This window comes from Archocentrus centrarchus, chromosome 14, assembly GCF_007364275.1.
Source record: "Archocentrus centrarchus isolate MPI-CPG fArcCen1 chromosome 14, fArcCen1, whole genome shotgun sequence".
Taxonomy (NCBI): Eukaryota; Metazoa; Chordata; class Actinopteri; order Cichliformes; family Cichlidae; genus Archocentrus; species Archocentrus centrarchus.
This window is the reverse complement of record NC_044359.1, coordinates 35,952,242-35,977,319: the sequence shown is the minus strand read 5'-3', so window position 1 is coordinate 35,977,319 and position 25,078 is coordinate 35,952,242. Positions and strand designations below refer to the sequence as shown.

Sequence of the window (25,078 nt, the reverse complement as noted above, 5' to 3'; positions counted from 1 at the left end):
CAAGAAACGAACAGATTCTCTAATGATTTCATGATGAACCACCAGCAGCAGCACTTCACAGTTAAACAATACGCTGTGTATGGTGCAGGAAGACATAAAAAGTTGAACAGTTGGGGACACACTGTCCATTTGGAAAAGTTAAAAAGAACACAAAAAAAAGACAGTGGTGTATTTTTATGATATATGTCTTCTCGGACCATATGCAGTGGTTAGCACTGTCACCTTGGAGTAAGAGTGTCATGGGACTGGGACTGTCTGGGACTTGCAGTGTGCAGATTGCATGATCTTTGTTCACAATGTGTCGGCTTGGGTTTCCTCCAGGTGTGCATGCTTCTTCCCACAGATTCGAAGCTGGTCATAGTTGAAGACGTGTGCCTGTAGAGTTGTTCCTCTCTGTGTGCACCCAGCCCCTCCCACCAAATTAGCTGGGATGGCTTCAGATCCCCAACCCTAAATTAGAGATGGATGGATGGATGGATGGATGGATGGATGGAAGGGTCTTCCTTCACGATTGAATGAATAAAAAAGAATTAACTTGCATGCTATTTATATGAAAAAACATGAAATGGGTCATTTTCATAAGCAAATCATTGTGTGACACGTGTCCGTCTTATGAGAATATAAACATTCAGTGACAGAGGCGGTGGGAATTTTTTTGTACTCCTTTTCCATATGGGTGACTGGTTCAGTCGTTCTTCGATTTCTTATTCCAAATTGAATATTTATCATCTAACAGCAACGTGTAAGAGCTTCGTACACGTTGCTCTTCTTGTTCAATTACTGAATCTGTCCTAACTCATTTATTGTCCTAAGTCACAAATTCATTTGCTTAACAGCGTCATTAGAAGGCCACTGACCTGTCAAGCCATAATGATGCATTCCAGCATCCTCATTTGTACTCTGACAGAAATCAATGCATGTTGCACCTTACTGCTTTTGAAAAGTAATTAAAAAAATTACTTAGTGTGCACCAGCACCAGGATGCACATTACAAGTAGTAGAAGAGGTCCACACTTTATTTGATCCACGCATAAATATCTCTGAAGCTATCAGATTTTGCACAGATATTTATGTTCCTCAGAAAATGGACCCTGTTCAGCGGGATGATCCCCAGACTTCCTCTAGCTGCTCCATATGGATTTAAATTTCCCAATAATTATTGGAAACTTTCTCTTATTCATGGTGTGCTATTGACTCTGATACTAACCAGGAGGCAAAAGTTCAATGTCATGATTGCAAATAAAAAGGAAAAACATATGTTATTAAGAAAGTTTTTGATTATTTTATGTGTCACCAGATGACAGGCACAAATCAGCAGAACACCAAGACCCCACAGGTCCATATCCCAGCAGCCTCTGCAGCAGGAAATACCTCTGTCAGTGTGACCCTTGACCCCCAGGCCCAGCTTGAATCTGACAAGAGGGCCGTTTACAGGTTGGTTCAATTTTTCATCTGTGTGTTACTATAAGGACAATATCTGAGTGTGAAAACATGCAGTAAATATACAAAGATGTCCAGGGACACCCAGCAGTGAAAGACCACGCTGCTTTTCAGGGTTTTTTTTTTTCAGTTTGCTTTTTGGTAAATAGAGGGGACTGTTTATCTGTGTGTTTGTGTCATTAAGTTTGGCAGTGTGCACCTTTCTGCTCTTGAATTTCTTTTCACTTGTTTCTCTTTGAAGATATGTTTTATTTTCTCCCCAGTCCCATGCTGGCTTAAGAAATTGTAGTAAATGAACTTGATGTGTTACTCACTGATGAAGGCCACAGGCACTAGTGCTTTTTTAATACATTCTCTCAAACAAGACATGACATAAAAGCTTTTGAAATTATACTTGAAGGGGCTTTCTTCAGATTTCACTCAGTGTCATTCATGAACCAAAGAGCACCTTCATGCCTTGACTCATCAAAGGCAGTTCAGTTTTCTTTTCTTTGAATTGTATAAATTGAGTAAAGAAAAAGTGCAGCAGTTGTTTGTATAATGGGATCTAATTTGTTATGATTATTAGATTGAACTAATGAAGGAATAAATTCCACTTATTGTTTTGAGTTATGAACAACCAACAAAAGTAAAGGAAACTAGAAAAGGACAAAAATAAACATATTTAATTTTTTTTTAAATTACATGCTGTTGAAAGTGACATATGAAATTTCACTGGGCATTTGTTTTGTGTGAGGTTTTAGCTTGACTCCAGATCAAAATTGTAAAACATAATTTATTTCTCTTTCACGCCAACAGTCATTTTCAAAGGTAAGCATCACTCTTCAGATGAAAGAGAGCTTCTGTTGGAATCACACTGTAGATGTTCATTTAGGTAAACGCACATGAGCCATGCTGACAGAGAGACCACATGTTTGTTTAAACAGATTTCTGTCACTATAACTGCTCACACTTTAGTTTACAGGCTTTTACTTTGTGTTTTGGCCAATTTCGCTGGAAGCTTTTTCATATTTTCTGACAAAATGCTGCTGTTTTGGTGTAAATAACAACATTACAACAGAATATGAAGAAATGAAGCAAGTAGGTGCCACAGTCATTAGATTCTGCTTCGATTCTTTTGTATATTAGCTGCCCTATAATAATAATATACTGAGGTGACATTTATGATGCGCATTTAATTCCATTCTTGCATTTCAGCTTCAGTGAAAGTTCTTTACTTTGTGTTTAAAATTAATTGTATGATCAGCAAATAAACTTCAATTCACACTCTCAGACCCCCCCCCAGAGACACACACACACACACCTTTATAAAGTGATTTAATATCAGTAGCAATCAGGAATTTTCTCTTTTAGACATTCATGAATATGAATGTAAGTTTAAATATTTTTCACCTGCTTTGTAGGTTTCTGAAAAACTTGAGTACAACTTGTGAGTACTTCATTTCCTCAGAGTTCAGAATGTCCTTCGGCACCGTGCACGTTTCCGTGTTAGCTGCAGTAGTGAGACAAAGCGTGTGTGCGTGGAGAGAAGGTGCTACGACATGCAAGAAAAATCCATCCACACACTGAGTGTGTGTGAGATGGGCTTAACCTATCAGTGCCCCACATTTCCCTCAGAATTAATGAAAGATTTTGTAGGTCTTGATTGCAACTAGCCTAATATTTATTGCTTCATTTTTTATGAAATTATGAGTAATATTACTACACTTTAAAACTTCATACAAGGCTTTAGTTAAATTGTTTTCTAGTTTATTTGATGTAAAAAAATTTTATCAAAAAATGAAACTTTGTGTATTTTAAAAAATAGCTCTTATAACTTGATCAATTATGATTTTAAATGATGAGCAGAATGATTGAACAGCCTGGAGTTTACTGAACTCAGTTATTAAGTTTAGAGTGTAAAAAACAAAAGACTTCCTAAGATTTTCTTTCAGAGTTAAATTTGCACACAGACTTTTTTAATGGTGTGAAGCAAACAGACGTGACATAAACGACTTGTATGCATTTGATAGATGTTAAGTGTTGGCAAATTCTTTTCATTGTAGTAAAAAACAATATTAGCCAATATGAAAGCTGGCTTTGAGCTCCATGACTGTTGCATGCTCTGCAGAAATCTAAGTTAGTCAGTGGGAGGTTGGTTTCTGTTCCTCTGAATGGAAGTGTGCAACATGCTATCTGTCTGACAACTGACCATTGATTGGCTGATTTGATTTAACTCCATATATATACCATAGATTAAAAAAATATGAGGCTAAAACATATGTATGGAGTAAGATCTTGATACTGTACATGCACTGAGTACCATAATAAAGAGCACTATAAAGAAATCATAAAGCTTATTTCCACAGTGGACCTTTTGGTAGTATTAAATGACTAAAAAAAAAACAAAACAAACAAACAAACATGTCAGTGATCTTTGCACTAAATCAACTGACGAAATTGAAATATACCATGTTTGGGTCCAATGTTTTACATTTTCAGATTGTGCAACTCAGAAATATAATTTGTCCTGCAGTCTTATGAATCTAAGGTTACTGTATCTCAGTTCAAAGCCATTTCAGCAGTTTTATGAGTACCATTTATGAGTACCAACATTTGATTGCTTTTTTATAAATTTGACTGAGCTAGTTTCAACTTCTGGAGATTTAGTTTTTCACAATCAAATCTTTATTTCAAACTTATTAGTAACAAATGTTAATACACATAAAAACAAATGAACATGAAATAAAATAAAGCTATTCTAATCATGAAAAATTGTTAATATTGACCATTTCCTATTCAAAAAGGAGTAGGAGGAAGCAAATGCTTATTAATTCTGGTGTCTATTTTAACTCATCATATGTATATCTGTTTTGGTCATACAGCCTGAAAAATGGACAAATATACGATCTATAAATGAATATACCTGTGAATCCCTTGTTATATTAATAAATTCATCTTTATACATAAATCTATAATTATTTAACTACACCTATCACAAAACTATTGCTTTTAATAAGATGTCACTATATATAATTATTCATATTTAATGCACAGTAGATCCATTATATCCCCTATAGGGTGCAACCTAAGTATCCATTCAGTGTCAGAATGTAGATATTTAACACCCTGCCTCATGCACATACTGCTTTATAAGTGTTTATATATATATATAAAGATTTATATTTGTGCATCTTTTCTAATCCTCCTCCAAATTGTTCCACAAATTCCCTCCACAGGACTCATAAAATGACTTTTAACCAATGAGCTAAGATCCAGCTGCTGCAGAGCTTTTGTTTCTAAGTGGAACAAGCTGAAAACAAGTGAAGAAAAATGACTTAAAAAATACACGTGTAAGAAAGTGTTAACAGGTCACTACACCAAACCCTGTTACCCGTTACAAAGTTTATGTTTAGAATAATCTAAAGATACCTTTTATTGGTCATTTACTAAATATTATCCACATATTAACTATCAGTAAGTCCTTAGTAAAAGCATTTCTAATGTCTTTGGTCAGCCTTATTTTAGAATGTTTATGGATCACCAAACCAACCATTGTTGTCTTATTTCATGCTTTTTAGCTCCTGTGTGGAGGCTGTTTGAAGGCACCACCTTTTTAGGTATGAAAAATAAGACAGCTGGGGGAAAACCCAAAATACCAGTAAAGAAAAAAAAAGAAGTAAAATACACCTCCCTCTTCTCTCAACTCATCACTAGAATATTTATACCCTTATAATGAGTTTATATTATCTATTTATGAAGTAAATTATTCAAAGTATACAGACATTTTTAATTGAGCTGGGCAGTCTCCTGGTGTTGGCAGCACACCAACAACTAACTAGATTTGGTGAGTGAACTGGGACTGAGGCTGCCCTGTGCTGTTTAGTGCAGCTCATCCTTGGTCCTGTATTAGGCCGTCTGTCCCAGCTCCTTGGGTCCCACCTGCTGCGTATATGCTACTGCTGGAGATGCGAGTCCCCCCATGTGCAGACCTGAGGCAAGCCACTGTAAAGTCCTTGGTTGTTCCTCTGAGATACAAAGCTGCCTTTGATGTGATGAGCTATGTTTGGAGCAGCTCCAGGTGTAGTGGCGGTGGAGTCAGCCCCTCTTCCACATGGGAGTTTTGGATCTCGGTTTCCTCCTTCAACATTTCTAAACCACACGTACAGTAGAAGCTCATAGTGGCAGCAAAGCACAACAAACATATTTGTAGCTGTTACATTTATCCCTCATAAAGTTATTAAAATGAGATCTCAGCAATCCAACTTGTTTGTTGACTGCAGAAAAACCATTAATGCTAAATATAACTAATTTACTTTGAAAAGTCCAGGCTCTGTGCCTCCATTCTTTGGGGTGATAAAACGTTTTTAGAGTCTGTGGTGCAGATGTTAAAGAATAGTGCAGCATACTGGTAAATAAGACATATTTTCTGTCTTTGTGCACGAGATGAGGCAGCCTTATGCCAGTGAGTTTAGTATGTAGCCGGAGGTTAGGAGGTTTAGCTTAACATAAAGAACGAACACTGGAAAAAAATGCTAACCTTGTTCTGTCCAAAGCAGGGAAACGCTGACTAATTAAACTGACTTTTGTCTAAAACAGAGTAAGAAAATAACAATTTATGGAAGCCATCAGCAAAAATACAATTCCACTATTAGCACTAGAGTTTACTACTTACTACTGTTTATTTATTATTAAGAACTAAACTAGACTCATTTAAATACCTAATAAACATGACCTTGTATATAACAACAGTAGCAATAATAATAATAATAATAATAATAATAATAATAATAATAATAATTCATTTTCTTCAGCTTATCTGGGGGTCACGGTGGCAGCAGCCTAAGCAGAGAAACTCTGACCTCCCTCCCCTCAGCACCCCCTCCAGCTATCCGTGTCCTGCCACCAACGAGTTGTTTAACTACCTCAGTGACCTCAACCCCAGTAATGGGCAAGTTCCCAGACTTTGCGTCCTCTACAGAAGACGTGTCAGTGGGACTCAGGAGGTCCTTGAAGTATTCCTTCCACTGCCTATACACTGACTATATCCCCAGTTGAAGTCAGCAGCGCTCCACCCGCACTATACCCTGTGTGACTAGAGCACTGCTTTCCCCTCCTGAGACCTCCTCGTTTGCCAGAATCTCTTTGAGACAGTCCAAAAGTCTTTTTCATGGCCTCACCAAACTCCTCCCACACCTGAGTTTTTGCTTCAGCCACCATATGAGCTGCATTCTGCTTGGCCTGACAGTACTCATCAGCTGCCTCTGAAGGGGAACCAAGCTCAATAGGTCTCCTTCTCTGGCTGACCACCTTGAAGCCACAGCTCGGTGCAGCAGTCTCGACAGTGGTGGGGAACGTGGTCCATTCCGACTCAATTTGCTCAACCTCCCTTGGAATGCTGTCAAAGCTCTGCCAGAGGTGAGCGTTGAAGATCTTGTGAGCTGGGGCCTCTGCCAGGTGTTCCCAGCGCACCCACACTATACATTTAGGTGCCCCAGCTCACCACCAGGTGGTGATCAGCTCTTCTCTTCATGGTGTTCATTATGGACAAACTGTGGTTTGCACAGAAGTCCAATAACAAAACACCATTCGTGTTCAGATCAGGCAGGCCGTTCCTCCCGGTCACATCCCTCTGGGCCTCACCATTGTCGCCCATGTGAGCATTGAAGTCTCCCAGTACAACAGCGGATTCCTGCTGTTTATCGTATCTTTTTTTGCGTTATCTTTTGGATGTTGTTTTTTGGTCTTGCCACCTTAAGCTACAGCTGACAAGAATAAACTTGCATTATATTTACCAACCTATTGTTGCACCAGCTGCACTGGCACTGTAATCATGTGACAAAATAAGCGCATCCCATTTGAACTGCACCTAAATAGTATTTGAATAAGAAATTAATGAGCAACAAGCAAACATCTTTGAAACAGTGCCATGAAGGTGAAAGCTTCAATTAAATTACACATAAATAGATATTTTGTAATCTTGTTTCTATGAATGATATAAAAAAAGCATCAGTCACAGGGGAAAGTAATCATCCTCCTGTATTTACTATACCTTCAAGTCCATCAGATTAGAAACAGGCATGCCAGAGCATAGGTGGCAGCTGAAGTTTATGGTGCCATCAATCAAACTCTAAAGAGCTCACAGGCTTTGAGCAAAAAGTCCCAAATGACGGATGAGTTTGGTAAGGGAATTAAAAAAGTTTCACTTTAAGGAAAATCATCTACAGTACCAGTGACATATTTTCCCAGTGATATTAGCCTAAGTCAGAGTGTGCTGTGGTGGGGATTTAGAAAGGGGCAGTGCATGTAAGACTTTTCTTTTACAGTGTGATATTGTGGTACAGTATTATTGCCTTCCTTTCATGGAGTCTAGTTCAGTGTGTCCTGTGCTAAAGGACATACAAAAGGAAGCACTGCAGCAGCTTTGTTCTCAGCATTTAGAGAATTCAATGAGCTGTTATCATGGCTGCCACTTAGATACCAGAGCTGACCTAGAGCAGCCGTGCCTCTTCCTATGAATCCCATTGTACAGAAATTGGCTGCAGTTCAGCTGGCAGTACAACAGAGGGCGCTTGCACAATGGACCTCAATCAAAAGCAGCTTATTGGCCTCAGTAATCTTTTGCACTTGTTTCTAGACAAGAAAAGTCCACATTTTACTTTTGTTTTCAGAAACACAGTATTGATAAGTCGCAAACAATAACAATAACACCAGCACTCTGCTAATTCTTTACATGTATTCTGCTCATGGGATTTACAGCATGAAGCACTCTGTCACAGTTCGATGGCACTTATTTACAAATCATAACTAGACGGTAGAAACCTAGTTAAAGCACAACAGTGTTTAAGAAGCAGCTGGTTGTGGTGGTTGAAGGGAACTGTTATCAGGAGGCAGCGATTCTTTGCTGCTTGTTTCATTCTTAAAGTCAAAATGGCAGATGCCATGAAGTGGCTCATCATGCTCTCTAATACTTAATTCCTAATACAGAAAGGTATTTATAAAAACTATAAAAAGTATATACATTCGCTGTCTCGACCCTTTCTAAAAATAAATAAAAAAAAGATGAAAATTGTCAGAAAAAAATATTTTTACATTTTTGGGCTGCAGCTCCATAGGACTCCATTCATTCTGCAGTGATCACAGTGCCCCCTATGGAGTTCAGACAGTGGAAACTCTTCTGTTTACGTTGACTTGGATACTTCCAGGTCATTTTAGGAGCTCCTTCTAAAAAGCTCCTTCCTTAGGAGCCATCCTTAGCAAAAAGGGCCTCAACCTCATCCTGGGAATGGTGACATCTGCTTTTAAATCCAGACTCATTATCATTAAGTGAAGAGAAGTTTTCAGTTTGAAATATCTATCCACTATGACCCTTTAAAGAATGACAGGGTCTGTATCATTTAGTATTACAGGCAAATAGAGCTGGAGATGATCAGTGTCTTTATGCGATGTGGGGCAGTGGGGTAAAGGATAAAATGAGATGAGAGGTTTTTACCAGTAAACGGTGCTGTGAAGAATATAATGTCAATGATGGCCAGTTAAAATGCAGTAATTAACAGTGTCAGAGGCAGCGCTGAGCATTCGCCAGCGTGTGCTGTTTAAGATATAATAATCTGTAGCTCCAGTTGAAATTCTTGCTGTTAAGCGTTCAGAGGAACCTGAGCAGATTAAAATTTTTGGTGTTGCCCTTGTTAGGAACTAATGACTAAACACACCTTGTTATAAACACAATTAAATGTGACTTCACTTCCGTCTCCCACAGTGAGTCAAATTATGCAAAAAGACACAAATAGCACTTTGTTTTTATGCTTCTATGCTGTGCTCATATGGGGGCTGTAGACTTTGAAAGGAGAAAAGCAGTGAGAATCAGCATCTCTGCCATTTCTCTTTAATTATTTTGCTCAGGAAGCCTGTGCAGGCTTTAATGTTTCTTTTCACTAATTGCTGGATTGCCAATTTTATGAGGAGATGTGTGGTTTTCTCTCTCCCTCTCTCTCTCGGCCTACTTTGTTATTAGCAGCAGAGTAAATGTGTGATAGGGTAATTAGCCTAATGAGTTGTGGCATTTACTATAAAGATCCTTCTGGATTCTCTGCATCCTATTAAAAAGCGGATGAGTCTTTTGTTTTTCAGGTTGCGGGTGTAGCATTTGCGGCTGATGGAAGCTGATTCGGCTCAGAGATGGAAACATGCTTAATTGAAAGAGACATAATAGTCATTTTTGTTGAAAACAGAAATGTCCTTGTAATTCTCACAAACAGCCTGGGTAGAAGAGATGTGTTTACCAAGGCGCTGTTTTAAGGTGACACTTTTATGCCTGACTTAACAGCTCGCTTGCTTTACATGTAGAGAACTTAGAGCAGGAAATCAATGATAAACAGCAGGGTGAGTGTGCTTTTCAAAAGTGCTCACAGGCTGCATACAGTAAATAGAGACATATGCTGCGTTTAGTTGCTCTCTACATATTACTTCATAAAAACTCTGAAACCAAATAAACACTGTTTTTGTTTTGTTTTTACAATAACCTGTTCATCAACCACACTGAATTTTGCTCAGTAAGTTTTCGTTATATATAACAATAAATGGAAGAAAATGGAAATGAAACCGGATTCATTTTCTCCTTTGACTCATTATTTTACAAACACAGAACTGTGTGCTGCATATTACCATTGACTTGCCTCCGTAGTGGATCTTTGCTGGAAGCCCTTCTCATGCTGGGCCTGGCCTGAGTATTTTGCACTAAGACTTGATTTATGGGTTTCTTTGTGTTTGTGTGAAGGTTGCAGTCATGCCACCAGTTCCTTAACTCACAAAGACAAAGTAAGTTATTCAGCCTCTATATGCAGTTGTTGTTGGCGGCATTGAAAAAGTGAAGATTTGGAAACCTCTGGTTTCGTACACAGTAGGAGGGGACTACTTTTAATTTGACACGTCAAGGATGGGCACATTTTGTACTAGCCTCTATGTTTGTGTGACTCTCTAATGCACCATAAAGTCTGTTTATCCCCACTGCCACAATGCATCAATGCGTTCTCCACCACTGTGCTGCTATTCCAGCATCGTGGAGCCTCTCGCCATCTGACGGGTTTAAAACAGGCCATGCCTCTTTCCATTTAGCAGGTCAGCATGTGCTGGTGTTCAGCTGCTTCTGAATGCACAAAACTGTCAAAGCTCAAGTGGTTTTATTGGCTGTTTCTTTCAGATACCCATTTTTATGAGTTTCCTCACCACTTGACTTTAGATGAGAATGGAAGTCCAAAATGTACCTTTTCTTATTTTTTACTTGGATAAGTTAGTGATCCATGTTATCTTTTCTTAGCACAAGAGTGGCCTACAGCAAATAGAATAGGATATAATTTACACTTCACAGGTGCTAAGCAACACCCTCTGCAAAAACAGCACTCATTCAGTCAGCCTCAATTTTTATCTTTATTCCATCATTAAAAAGAACTGTAGCTTGTTGCAGAATCAAGAAATATTCATATATTTTTGTTAAACATTTTAAAAAGCATAGATAAAGTTTCACCCCCCCGACACACACACACACACACACACACACACACACATACTGTACACAAACACACATATATTTTTTAAGACTAAACTTGCACATCATCTGAAGCATGGCCTTTGTTATATATAGGTAATGCACATGTTTATTGTTAAAAATCATTTTGTAAAAGGACAAGAAACAAACATCTACCAATTCAAAGATATTCAGAAAGCATACATATATATATATATATATATATATATATATATATATATGTACACACACACACACACACACACACACACACAGATGAAAGATAGGTAAATTGTTTGGATACAGACAAAAGGATGGATGGAGGATTTTATTTCTCCGGAAACAAAACCCTGAAGTGAAGTTCAGGACCAGACATGAGAATAAAAGGCAAGTTTGAAAAGTAGAGAAAAGGAGACAGGATTTATTCAGATAATGCCGCAGATATTTTGTTCGTGTGTGTGTCTGTGTGTGTGTGTGTGTCTAACACAGGGTATGCTTCAGACATGTAGCCTGGGGAAATGGGGCCTTGTCGGGAGCACACGCAGCAGGGCTCACCACAAACTGGCTTCTAATATACGGGGTGCAGCAGTCCTGATTAGACTGGCAAACAGTGGGGAGCAGAGAGAGAGGGGAAGACCTCTCCCTCTCTTTCTCTCCAGCTCACACACATTCACATAAACACATAGCGGTACCTTTAAACCCCACCTCCACCTCTTTCTGTACCCCCTTGGTGGCCTGCTAGATTATTGCAAATGCAGGCAAACATGACTCGTTCCTGCCGCTTTGATTCCAGCTTGCTTTCATGCACTGCTCTGCATCTGCATGTTTAATGTTTTTGATTGTCTGTAGAAAACTAGGTGGCTTTTATTTAAGTGCTAAAACTCAAATGTAAGAATATCTCCAACTGGGATTGACATTTCTTTTATTATCTTTGGAAGACAGTCGACCTCTCACCACATTTTTTGTTCAGTAGCTCTCCTGGAGCTTTCAATTATATAACACAATCTTCCTCTGGAGATGAAATTGTACTTACACATGTGATGAAATAATGGATGTTCAAAATGTTCCCATTTCTGTTCACCAGTTTCAAATCTGGACATAGTGTACGTGTACATACATGTGTGTCTTTTTTTTTCTTTTATATAAAATTAACTTAGAATTATATAACTGGCTTATAACAATTTGGAAGAGATATAAATACCTGAAGTTGAAAAAGGCAACATTTTAATGCTAAATCTGACTGATGGCTCAGCTGATACACATCCACTTTCAAACTGGCCACAATTGCTGCACAACTGCAAGCTGCATTGCAACCCACCTCCACCCCAGCTTTTTATGCTGTTTCTGACTTAATGAATGGCATTGATGCTTGCTCTGATCTGTCAGTGGGGTCTGTGTGTTCTCTCCTCCTGTGGCTTTATGCATGTGGAAGTGCAGGGAGGAGACAGAAAAGGGTCATATCACCACATGCAATTTACAGGAAATGGATGAATGAATGAATGAAACCATCTTCTTTTGACTAAAGTGGCATAGGCTCAAAAAGCTGGGAGTCAGAACTACACAAACTGGCAGCTTTGTTATGTACACCTGTTCAGCTTTAGTAATGAAAATATCTAATCAGCCAATCACATGGCAGCAGCTCAGTGCATTTAGGGATGTAGGCATGGTCAAAACAGTCTTTAAAATGGCTACAGATTTTATAGCAGAACCACTGAATTATTTTAAATATTTTTTTTAACAATGAGATCCCCATAATACGTGAATCGGTCTATGTTGTCCTTTTGTTGAAAGGAGGCGATCTTTAATAACTATAGGCCCATATCTAAGTTGTGTGTTTTAGGAAATGTTCTTGAAAAGCTTATTAGAGTAACTAAAGGACAACTAAAAGAATTTTGGGACAAAAATTCAATTCTTTTCCAGCATCAGAAAACAACACAGCACAATACCTGCTGCTATTAAAGTGGTAAATAACATTATTGATGCAATGAACTGCAAAAAGTACTGTGCTGCTCTATTTCTGGGTGTGTTGAAGGCCTTTGACACAGTTGACCATGCCATTTTTGTAAACAGACTAAACAATATTGGGTTATCTGTCAGCTGGAACAGTGTGTCCATTTTCTTGGGTCTTCCTCTTTTCTCTCAGTATCCAAAGGAGTTCTCCAGAGCTCCATATCAGGACCACTGCTCTTCTCTCTCTATATAAATAAACTTTGTGGTAATTTATCAAATGCTGCGTTCCATTTTTATTCCGGTGACACATTGCTAATCTCTTTCAGTAGTACAAACCCTTGCATTTCTGCAGTCTGCCTTTGATGTTGTTCAGTCCCATTTAACCCAACTTAAGTTGGTGTTAAACGCAGACAAATCCATTTTAATTTTAATGTCAAATGGCAGAGTTGTTGTCTATGTTTCCTAAGATTAAGAACCATTCAAGGGGCTGAAATGAATTATTTAGGTATCAATGTAGATCAGAATTTGTCATTTGAATTTTACTTTTACATCCAACTAAGTTCTTTTTGTTGTTGTTGTTGTTTTTAGGAATAAATCTTGTTTCTCTCTTGAAGTGAGGAAACAATGCAACTTTTTACTTTTATTGGATTACTTTATTGCTCTTCATGAATGCACCTGGACGGTAGCAAAGGAGGTTGGATACTATTGTGCTTGACGTTTTACTACAGGCTATGGAAATCATGTATGCTGCTGCTAAATGGCCATCTCTGTATATCTGCAGACCTTCCTGTTGGTTGGCTTTTATCTATAAATCTCTTTTTGAGCTGGTTCCTTCTTATCTGTGTGTCTGTATGTGTAAAAATCCCAACCAGTATAGACCATGCTTTTACAATATTATACAAATATTTTTCCCCCGATCCTTAACGGAATTAGGAAAAAAGGCTATTAAATATGCCACCTGGGCAGCACGGTGGTGTGGTGGTTAGCACTGCTGCCTCACAGCAAGAAGGTCCTGGGTTTAACTTCACCTTGTCTGAGGCCTTTCTGTGTGGAGTTTGCATGTTCTCCCCGTGTTTGTGCGGGTTCTCTCTGGGTACTCCGGTTTCCTCCCACAGTCTAAAGACATGCAGTTACTGGGGTTAGGTTAATTGGTGATTCTAAATTGCCTGTGAGTGTGAATAGTTGTCTGAGTCTCTGTGTTAGCCCTGTGACAGGCTGGCAAACTGTACAGGGTGTACCCTGCCTCTCACCCTATCAACAGGGCTGACCGCAACCGCAACCCTGAACAGGATAAGAGGAAGAGAATAGATGGATGGTAATAAAATACCACAGCAGAACTGAGTGTTGTTGCTAACCATGTCTTTATGGCCACAGTGTACCCATCTTTCGATGGCTGCTTCCAGCAGGATCCCAGCAAACATTCGCCCTTGGCGCCAGTGTGAGGGCAATGTGAGCAGCTCAGCACCAAATGTCTCAGGGGGCATCTCTGCACAACTTACACCTGGGGTCTTGCCTGGTGCAATAGACCAGAGGTGGCAAAAGTACTGACATTCTGTACTTAAGTAGAAGTACAAGTACTTGTGTTAAAAAATACTTTAGTAAAAGTCGAAGTACTGGTTCAACTTCTCTACTTAAGTAAAAGTAAAAAAGTACAGGCTCTGAAATGTACTCAAAGTAAGAAAGTAAAAGTAGTTCTTTGGAGGATGTTTCTACCTGCTATTTTTGTGTAAAACTAACCGAACCTCATTATATATTATTGTAATAATATAAAATAATATTACATGAGAATACAAATGTTATTCCAATCTAAATTTTAATCCTAATGAATGCACTCAGCTTGAATCTGTTATGTAGGACACAAACTGTGAAAGTGAATTTAAGCACAGCTCTGTTCTCTGTGTCCTCCATAGTAGAGGGTGACTGTGCCTCCACCTAAACACCAACATGAGAATACTCAGGGGTTACAGTGGGATTCAGAAGGTGGAGGAACCCTAAGATCAGCTGTAGTGGCTCTGCATGGGGAGAAGAATCACAACTTTCTACTGTGAGCTGCAGTAAATGATGTTGGTGTGCAGGCTGTGATCAGCTGACCTGCTGCTGCTGCTCTGAGGTTTACTGCTCTGTGTGGATGAAGTGAACTCACAAAGATGTAACCCAGTATTTCACAGCTCTCTGAGCTGATCTCCATCCCCTACACTGACAGCATACAGGCTGTAGAAATGTTGGATTCAGTGAATGAATCTCAGCATCAGCAGCTTTGATTCAAACTCATCTCTGCTGCAATGATGTAACCTGTAACTCTGACCATGAACACAGCCTCTGTGCAGCAACACAGAGCTTTACTGTAGTAAGTACAACAAGCTAACCTATTTATTACACACTAAACTGCAGTATTTTCATAGAATCTCTGAATTACACAAAGTCAGCATACTTCAGTTTGTTTTCACTCCTTACCTTTAATTCTAACCTCTCTTCTTCCTCTCCTGTCCTCTTTCTCCATCTCTGAGTGAACTTCTCTCTCTTTGCTCTCCCTGAAATACAGCAGCTCTTCTTTTAGCTAGCAGACAGACTGTGTGACAAACTGCACACACTTTGTGTGTCTGCTGATATTTGTTGAGCATTTAGAAACGTTGCATTTTCCTGCCACACGTTACTCCCTTCATGCTCGCTCCTCTTCAGTAGCGCTAGCTAAGCTGTTTGTGTGCCGCAGCGCAACTTACGGACTCGGTCCGGCCCGATTATAGCGCTATAAATGATACATTAATTATATGGGTTTGCGTATTTAATCCCTTTGTACGGATATAAGCCGGTGATGGAGGATACGCAGTACGATTGTCTCTTATATATTATTATTCCTCCATTTAGGCTCAGATCGTTTGATGTTTGAGGCGCACTGACCGGAAATAAAAACTTCTCTCTGACGTGTTAAAAAGTAACGAGTCTGTTTGAAAATGTAAGAAGTAGAAAGTACAGATACTTGTGTAAAAATGTAGGGAGTAAAAGTAAGAAGTACTCAGAAAAATAAATACTTAAGTAAAGTACAGATACCTGAAAAATCTACTTAAGTACAGTAATGAAGTATTTGTACTTCGTTACTTCCCACCTCTGCAATAGACCCTCTGTTGATCATGTACTTAGAGCTTGTTCCTGTGCTGCCGTGATTAGTACCTCTGTGCTGTCTTTCAACCCAGCTTTGTCCAGCCATTGGTAGGATTTTTCTGTCAGCCACTTCTTCTACTGTATCTGGCAGTGGTACATGCCATGCCTGTCCGTCCATGATGGTTCCTGTTCTTGCTCCTCTTATTTCTCGATTTCTGTTGCCTGCAGTACTCACTAAGCACAAGATTGTTTGTAGCCATCTTCCTGTACTTGTGGATCTTTGTTGTTTCATCCAGGATAGTGCATCTGACACTCACTAGTTTTCAGCCTCCTTACTTCTGCTTAGCATACTATCACAGAATGTTGGATTTAGGGTGAAACCTAACATGCATGGTAAGGTGCTTTCTTGTCTTGATGTCAGTGGCTTCTATCTCCTTGTTTGGCCAGCTAATTATTCCAGCAGGGTATCTGATGATGGGGTGGGCATAGGTTTTGATTCTTCCCATTCACCTGACTTGCAGACATTGAGGACAGCTCTCTGTGGGTACTTGGCAGCTGCAGCTTTCCTAGTGGCCTCTTCATGGTTCCCATTTGCCTGTGGCATTCCAAGGTACTCATAGCTATCCTCAATGTCTGCAGTGTTGTCTTCTTTTAGTGCAAGCCCCTCAGTTCTGACTACCTTCCCTCTCTTTGTTAACATCCGATTACACTTCTCCAGTCCGAATGACATTCCAATGTAGAGGAGGTGGCTAATGTTTGCTCCATTCTGTAGTCGGTATCTGTAGCCAGTCTTTTAAGTGATCTGGCTAAGGGGGTTCAGGCCTATGCAGAACAACAGGCGGGACAGAGCATCTCCTTGGTAAATCCCGCACTTAATGATAACTTCTGCACTTGGCTTGAAATTGGCCTCTAGTGTTGTTCTCCATATCTCCATTGAATTCCTGATGAAGATCCTGTTGATCTTATACAGTTCTAGGCATTCCAGGATCCATGTGTGGGGCATTGAGTCATAGGCTTTCTTGTAATCAATCCAGGCGGTGCACATGTTAGACAGTCTGGTCTTACAGTCTCAAGTGACTGTTCTATCTACCCGTAGCTGGTGTTTTGCTCTTCTAGCTTTACTGTGAATTCCCTTCTTGGCTCTGCTCATGTACTGAGCCATGCGCCTCTTCATCTTAGTGGCTATGATGCCTGAGAGGGACTTCCATGTTGTACTGAGGCAGGTCACTGGTCCCGTCTAGGGTTCCTTGAGGATTAGAACTTTCTGGCCTTCAGTCAGCTATTCTGGGTGTGTCTTATCCATTAGTAGCTGGTTCATTTGTGCTGCCAGATGCTCATGGAGTGCAGGGGCCTGGTGCTGTCCAGTTCTTCATATTTGAGACTCTTTCCTGGTAGTTACTGGTAGTGTGGTAGTTAGTTACTGCTACTGTGGTAGTTACTGGATCCTGTTCAGGGAGGCTGCTGAAGTTTTGTTATTTCCCAGTTTGTTTTGATGTTCTTGTTCCCTTTGTCCCTGTCTCCCCTGCATCTATGGTCTTGTGTCTGTTTTGTCATTTTGTCTTAACCCTGACCTCCTGTGTTTTCATATTTAGTTTAATTCCTAGTGTTGTGACTAAGTCTGCGTCTCTGTCCCGTGTCTGTGTGCCAGTCCCCCTTGTCTAGTCTGCGTGTACCTTGGTTAGTCACTTCCTGTTTTATTTTGCCAGTCTTGTGTTCCCTGTGCTTTGTGTTTAGTTTTGCTTCCCCTGTGTTATTAGTTTCATTTGCTTCACCTGCTGTGCCCTGTTGTTTCCTCTCGCCCCGATTACCTATTGTGTATTTAAGCCCTCAGTTTTCATCTGTTCTTTGTCGCGTCGTCTTCAGTGTTTCCTCGCTGTGTGTGTCCCAGCACCATAGTTTTGTATTTTGTTCTGGCACCCGTCCAGCTCCAGTCTAGCTGAGGTTTTGGTTTCTTGTGTTTTCTTAATAAATCCACCATTAAGTTCTATTTTTGTGTGAGTCTGCATTCTGGGGTCCAATCCTGCCTGCCACACACAGGTCATGACAGCTGCATCCTTGTCCTATATGATCTTCCAGTATTGCTCCGTCTCCGGCTCAGAAATTGACAGCTCGTTGTACTTCTGAGGCACCCCTTTCTTCATCAGGCTTTTGGGTAACTTTCCTCTGTGCTGCCTTGATTTTAGCTTCTGGTCTTCTTTTCCACGGAGGATAAGAATCCTTGTGGCTGTTCAAGGATCATGCATCAATCATCTTAAGGATCACTGTTATGTGTTATGCATCAGGTGGTTGGGTTGACTAATGGTCAAACTAGGGATTATCTGTAGCGCTGCATTCGCATCTTCTAGTAGACCTTCAGATCGTATTTCACGTAGTCTTGGTAATTGGCCACGAGGGGCCCAGGTTTCGGCTTAGCAGTGATCTTATCTTTCATGTCAGCTGCCCTGGCATTCAATGCACCTGGTGTTCTTGGGGCTTGATACCCAATCTCTGAGTGTGGGGGATGATGATATCTGATCATATCTCCCACCTATGTCCTGGCTCCTCCTTGCCATAGCATATGTGTTATACCTCACCAATCTCTTATGCCATATTCTTGTTCCAGTAGCTCGCATCTCTTTTCCACTTATGCCATATTCTTTTTCCAGTAGTAGTTCTTATTCCATCGAATATCCTGATGTGGGCGATGTCCCAGCTGGTAAGACTTGGGTAGCATTGGGGTGGGGGTGCAGGTTGGGGCTAGCCTGAGGACACTTACTGGCTGAGATTCGCAACGCACATCCACAACTCGTGCTTTTTAGCCCACAAATGCATTTTCCTTACAAATATGGCACCATTTAAAGAGAAATAAACAGGCCTTCCAATGGTATAAGATTTATTGTCAAGAACATTGTTACAACAAAGTAATAATCGACCAAACCCGAATTTCCTTACCTTTTTGTGTTTATTATCAATATGATTTTTTTTTCAGTTAAAAACTACAAAACAAAAAATATTACACAGTTTAGAATTGGTTAAAATTATCACAATTTAAACACAAATGGTGGTGATGATGAAGTGGTTCTGCAGTTCTCTGACAGGGCTGTGGGTGTATGGCAGACAAAAACAAAACAAAACAACAAACCACTAATTTATGTGTTTTTTTTCAAGAAGCCCGTTTTTAACCTTTTTCAAGTGTTCTGCCAGCTGATCAAATATCTATTGGCACCTTATTTCCCTGCTTAGACCCACAGGCCATAAAGCAGATGCCACTAAAGCTGCCACATCCCTCACCTTCATGCTTAAATCATCACACTCTCCACTGGCCTATGATTGTCCGTTTGGGGCTTTTCGTTGGTGATCCAGCATGGTGCAGTGCAGGAAGGGGCGTGCGGTGGTGGTGGTGCTGGGGGTGGGGTGGGGGATGGGGGTTGGGTGATGATTCCGCTCACTGGCCGTCCCGTAAATCGCTCTTTTATGGCCCTCATAATGATCCCCCAGCCAGCAATCTCCATTCCGTCGCACTGCAGATAGGACCCGCCGCTTCTGGCAGTCAACATGAGGGTGCTCAAGATGGCTGGAGGAGGTAGCGGGAGACTGGAAAACACACTGTGTGACTACGCACTAACACAGACACACACACACACACACACACACACACACACACACACACACATGCATGTTCACATTCATAAAAATGCATGCCTTTTCACACCCCATCTACCTTAATCCCGTCTTCCTATGTAAAGGTCATAGAAAGTGCTGAAGGGTAGTGTTTTGACCTCACTCCAAGTTGGCGAGGTCCAACTGCGTGCAATGGTTCATTGTCAGAGACAGACATTTCCTCATGCAGACCCATACTGCCTTGATAGTTTTAGCCTTTTACATGTTTTCCAAATCTACCAGCACTGAAGTGCTGGTGACAAGAATCAAATCCCATAAACACCTGTCACATACACTGAACACCTATTTTTTTTTCTCCTTAGGACAAGAGATAGCATGAGTAGAGATGTAGTTTTATTTACAAAAATCTATATATATGATCTGTTTTGCCAGAAACATCCGCCTCAAATAATTTTTTTTATCTCTTTTATTAAAGTGCAAAATGACATTTTGAAGTCAGTATTTAGGTATAACACATTAATAAATGGCTCTAAACCAAATGTTGTTTAAAGCCATAATTGAGCAAAGAAAATCCACCAAAAAAATTAAATGCAAATGAAATATGTTAAATGCAAATGGATGGCTTTTACAAAGCTGTTGTTGTCTAGAAACAGTTCTCACCATGCACATAAACAAGTTGTTTTCAGATTTCAGTAATACTTCTGTTGTGTAACAGTTTAATGTACTTTATTGTTTGTGAATCTTAATTAGAGTTTGTGTCATTAAACAAGACACACTTTCACAAGGAGACAGCAGGAAGAACAGATAAATGAAATGTCTCGGTCCATAGCTTGTATTGTCAACTATAAAAGCTGTACAAATTACAGATTTGTCTCTTTGTTTTTTTCTTTCAACATACAAGCAAGCTGCTTTTTAGGAAAACTTTGTTAGTCACTGGTACGATATTTCTCGACAGTGCTCGACTAGATCAGGTGAGCGAGTAATCCGCTGAAGTTCACTGAACTGAACCACAGTGACATGATCCATGTTTACACTGGAAGCAGCCATAAGAAGATGGTAAGCTGTGAACATAACGAGATAAACATAGAACAGCAACAGTAAAAGGGATTCAAACCATTATTGATCTTTATTAACAGTATAATTCAGTGTTGTTGGTCTTCTGCTGTTACCCATCGTGAGCTACAAAAGAGCCTGGCTCTTTTCCTCTGACCTCTCTTCTCAACAAGGCATTTCAGTTTGTAGTCTTTTATTCTTCACACCATTCTGAGTAAAAACTCTATCCAGCCCATCTGTCACAAACAGTCATGCCATGGACAAAGTAACAGATTTTTTTTTTTTTTTTTTCTGTATTATAATGAAGCTTGACGTTGGCATTTGATCTGTTTCCGTTCTCCACTTTCAAATGGTTTTTGGGCCAGAAAATCTTAACAACTAACTTTTATCTGCTGGTCAAATTTAAGGTTCCTGTTCTTTTTGTAAAGTAAAAGCTTTACAGTTACAGTTTCACTAATATCACTGAAAATTACAGTAAACAGCATGAAATAGTAGAACAAAGTTTTTCACATTTAAAACGACTATTCTTGTGAAATCTGATTCCTCTACAAGCTGTAATCATCACGGTAAGGTTTGATTCTTTTTTCCCCCTTTTTGTTTCATTAGTTTCAATTAGACATTAGGTCCACACATTTTATTTTGGGATACTGATGCAATTGCTGTTGCTTTTTAGCTGTGTACCAAAACATATTCACATTCAAGTTATTTATTTAGGGCAGCATGGTGGCATGGTGGTTAGTGCTCTTGCCTCACGAAGGTTGTGGGTTTGAAGCCGCCATCTGGCCGGGGCCTTTCTGTGTGCATGTTCTCTCTGGGTACTCTGGCTTCCTCCCACAGTCCAAAGACATGTAGTTAGTGGGATTACATTAAATGGTGATTCTGTATTGCACATAAGGTCAATGTGATTCCAAATGGTTGTCTGTCTCTCTGTGTTATTCCTGTCACAGACCAGCAACCTGTCCAGGGTGTGCCTTGCCTCTTGCCCTGTGGCAGCTGGGATAGGCTCCTCTGACCCTGAATTGAATAAGTTGAAGAAAACTGGCAGACAGTTATTTATTTAAGTATTAACCTTTAGAAAAAATATAAGAAAAGAGATAATCAAACACATTTTTCAGATTATCTTTTAAAGGTTGTGTGAGGCAACAGCTTGATGCAGAATGTTTTTTTTCTTGTCTTTGACACATTCAGCCGTCATCTAGTTAACACTTTTAGTTGATGTACTTGCTTTGTTTTTAGCTTGCCTACTGTTGCTGATACTTTCATGTTGCCTGTGTATCTCCCAGCCAGTAAAGGTGTTGTGTACTCTGCAGCACTTCCCACAGTGCTGCTGGATCTTTGAGCCCTGCAGTGCCACATCTCCTTGACAGCACTGTGTGAACAGATGTGTTAGTTTGAGTATGTCCTTCTGCGTATTGTTTATAAAGCAGATCAGCATATCTCATGAGTCAAGGAAAGTGTCAGTTTGCTGACACCAGTGAGCTGATATGTCATATTCTTTTTCTTTGAGTGTTTAGAGATATTAGTGCTCAGGAAAAATACCGGTTCAAATAATCTCAGAACATTGTCAGAACATTATCTCATTATGCGATAAAAATAACACCAGGTCTGAATGTAAGACTGAAAAACTTGTTAGGACACCATCTGCACTGTTGAGAGTCATCATGTTTGCGCTCTCTTAAAATCCCTCCTCTCTCACCCCCACCTGGATTCTTCTCCAACCCGCCTCAAGCAGATATCAAACAGAAAATGCAGCGTCTCTCCAGTCTGCACGTGACCCTCCTGTTTAATATTCCTGCCGCGTTTGGCTGAGGGAGCAGCATTAAATTGGGATCAGGGAGATTAGAGTATAATATAGTCGACTATTAAAGGCTGGAAATGAGAGCCATGGGTTAGAGCCTGAGCAGGGGTCCAGCAAGCCTCCATGCCACCACAGTCCCCTACAATATGCACTCAACACACACGTGTGTTATCAGCAATGACACTGTACAGAATGAAAGTGAAAAATATGACTTCATGCTGATGATAAAGATTGTGCAAAGAACCATTTGTAATTGTGAAAATCAATTAGGGAATCAATAAAACAAGTCAAATCTATTTCTATAGTATATTTCATAAGGCAAGCAAAGACTGAGTGCCTGAAAATACAAAGCAAAAAATAGACAGATGTTACATCGTAAGATAAAAAGTTTTTTTTTTCATATATCTGTAGGACCCTTAAGATCCCAGGTGTCTGGAGGAGGACCCGAGCTTGGAGTAGGACAAACAGCACAACGTGTGAAAAGAAAATATTCACACCACCACCAGTAGCCTGAACCATTGATTGAAGACAGGATGGATCCATGCTTTCATGTAGTTTATGCTAAATTCTGAACCAACAGCAACAGATATCGAGACTCACTGGAACAAACAATGTTTTTCCAATCTTCTTTGGTCAAATTTTAGTGAGCCTGTGCAAACGTTAACCTCAGTTTCCTCTTTTTTAGCTAACAGGAGTAGCATCAGGTGTGGTCTGCTGCTACTGCAGCCCATCTGCTTCAAATTTTGACATGTTGTGCATTCAGAGATGTTTTTCTGCATACCTTAGTTGTAATTAGTGGTTATTTGAGTTACTTCCTATGAGCTCGAAGCAGTTTGGCCATTCTCCTCTGACCTCTGGCACCAAGAGGGCATTTTTGCTGCCACTCACTGGATAGTTTCTCTTTTTTAAAGCATTCTCTGTAATCCCAGTAGATCAGCAGCTTCAGAACTACTCAGACCAGTCCGTCTGGCACCAACAAACACGCCATGTTCAGAGTCACTTCAGTCATCTCTCTGTTTCATTCTGATGCTCAGGTTGAACTTTGGCACATGTCTACATGTCTGAGTACACTGAGCTGCCACCATCTGATTGGCTGATTAGAAATTGAACAGGTGTACCTAACAAAGTCACCATTGTGTGTATATTTGCCATGTAAATGCCATTTCATTATTTAAGTTCAGTTTATAAGCCTTTCATTGAATCCAAATGCTTGTAAGTCCAGTGTAATTATTTGATTTACTCTGCACCAGTCAAATTAATGCACATATATCAATATCAGTCTTGCTGTTTAATTTAGATTTGATATAGCAGATGTAACCCTGGTCATAATTAACAAATACAAGAATGAGAAAAGTAGGACTGGACCTATATGAGAAGTACTGGGAGCAGCAGGAGCCCAGGGATTGAACATCAGTAATGAAAAACAACGCCACAGAACATTTTGCACAAAACTCTGTTTTAAGCACATAGCAGCCACAGTGCAGGTTCCTAATACAGCAATTTATAATAAAAAAAAAACACCCCCCCAGAAGATAAACTAAAATAATAAAGTGCACCCATGAAATAAAACGGCTCTGCATCCAGTTTGTGAGTTTCTGTTGGCTCTATGCTTGGCTTGCCATCCAGTTAACTGGAAGTGTAGAATCTTTCTCTTTTTTTTAAAGAACAAACAAGAAAAACAAATCCATGAATATTTTCTTTGATTCTGGCTATACTGCCATGTTTCTACAGCCAAGCTAACAGCCACATATAAGGTGTATAATGTAGCAACAAAATATAAAGGGTGTAAAATCTAAATGCTTTTTCTTCAGTTCCCTTGAATTAGTCATTATACACACTTACACAAAATTAACCATTTAATAAAAGTTATGGAATATTATTAATATTAACATTAGAGTTTCACCTGCTTCCCACACACCTGATCATTAACACCACCTTGCTGAGATAATCTGAGCGTTTTACAGCAGGACGCTCTGAAAGGTACAGGGCAGTGTTCAGGACTAAGATTATAAAGGCTGATCCACCGCGGTGTGGAGATTTTCTCTAAACACAAACTGGGAAAAACACTTTACCCTGCATGACATTAAAATGCTGACCTTTGCATGGAGATCTGGGTGACTGTGTTTTTACCCGAGATAGTCGCCCCACATGGTTTACACATCGTTTTGTTTGTCACAACGTCAAAGGACAAATGTGTCCATACATCGGCTCTTCTCTTTCTCCCTGCTGACATTGTTTACATAACTTTTATCGGAAGGAACGACCAATCACAGGCTAGTTTGTCCTTCCCGGGTTTAGAGCAACTGTGCGTTTGATTGGATGTTTTCCTAACTTGTCCCGCCCTGTCACAAAATTAAATACATTTTGATTGGGTGTCGTCCCCGCCAAGCATTTTTGTCTCGTTTTCATTCATTGACGAAAGTGTCAATTAATTTCGTCATAGTTTTTAATCATTTTAGCTAGTTTTAATTTAGTTATCGTCTCGTTATCGTCATGAAAAAAAGGGTCAGTAACGAAAACTATGATGAAAATATTCCGTCAACGAAATTAAAACTGCCACAGAGCTCATCATTTGATAACTGATGGGTTCTCTGATTGGTACATTTTCTTCTATGATTTAATGCTTTAATTTGTTT

The 25,078-nt window shown here is 39.7% G+C and overlaps 1 protein-coding gene across 1 annotated transcript in view; it reads left to right on the top strand.

The window, feature by feature from the left end:
- The window catches only part of pknox2 (pbx/knotted 1 homeobox 2), a 138,323-nt gene that overhangs the window by 77,444 nt on the left and 35,801 nt on the right, over window positions 1-25,078 (top strand). Inside the window, exon 4 of the mRNA XM_030746466.1 lies at window positions 1,298-1,434. Within this exon, the coding sequence (XP_030602326.1) occupies window positions 1,298-1,434 (137 nt within the window). The remainder of the gene's footprint in view (window positions 1-1,297; window positions 1,435-25,078) is intronic.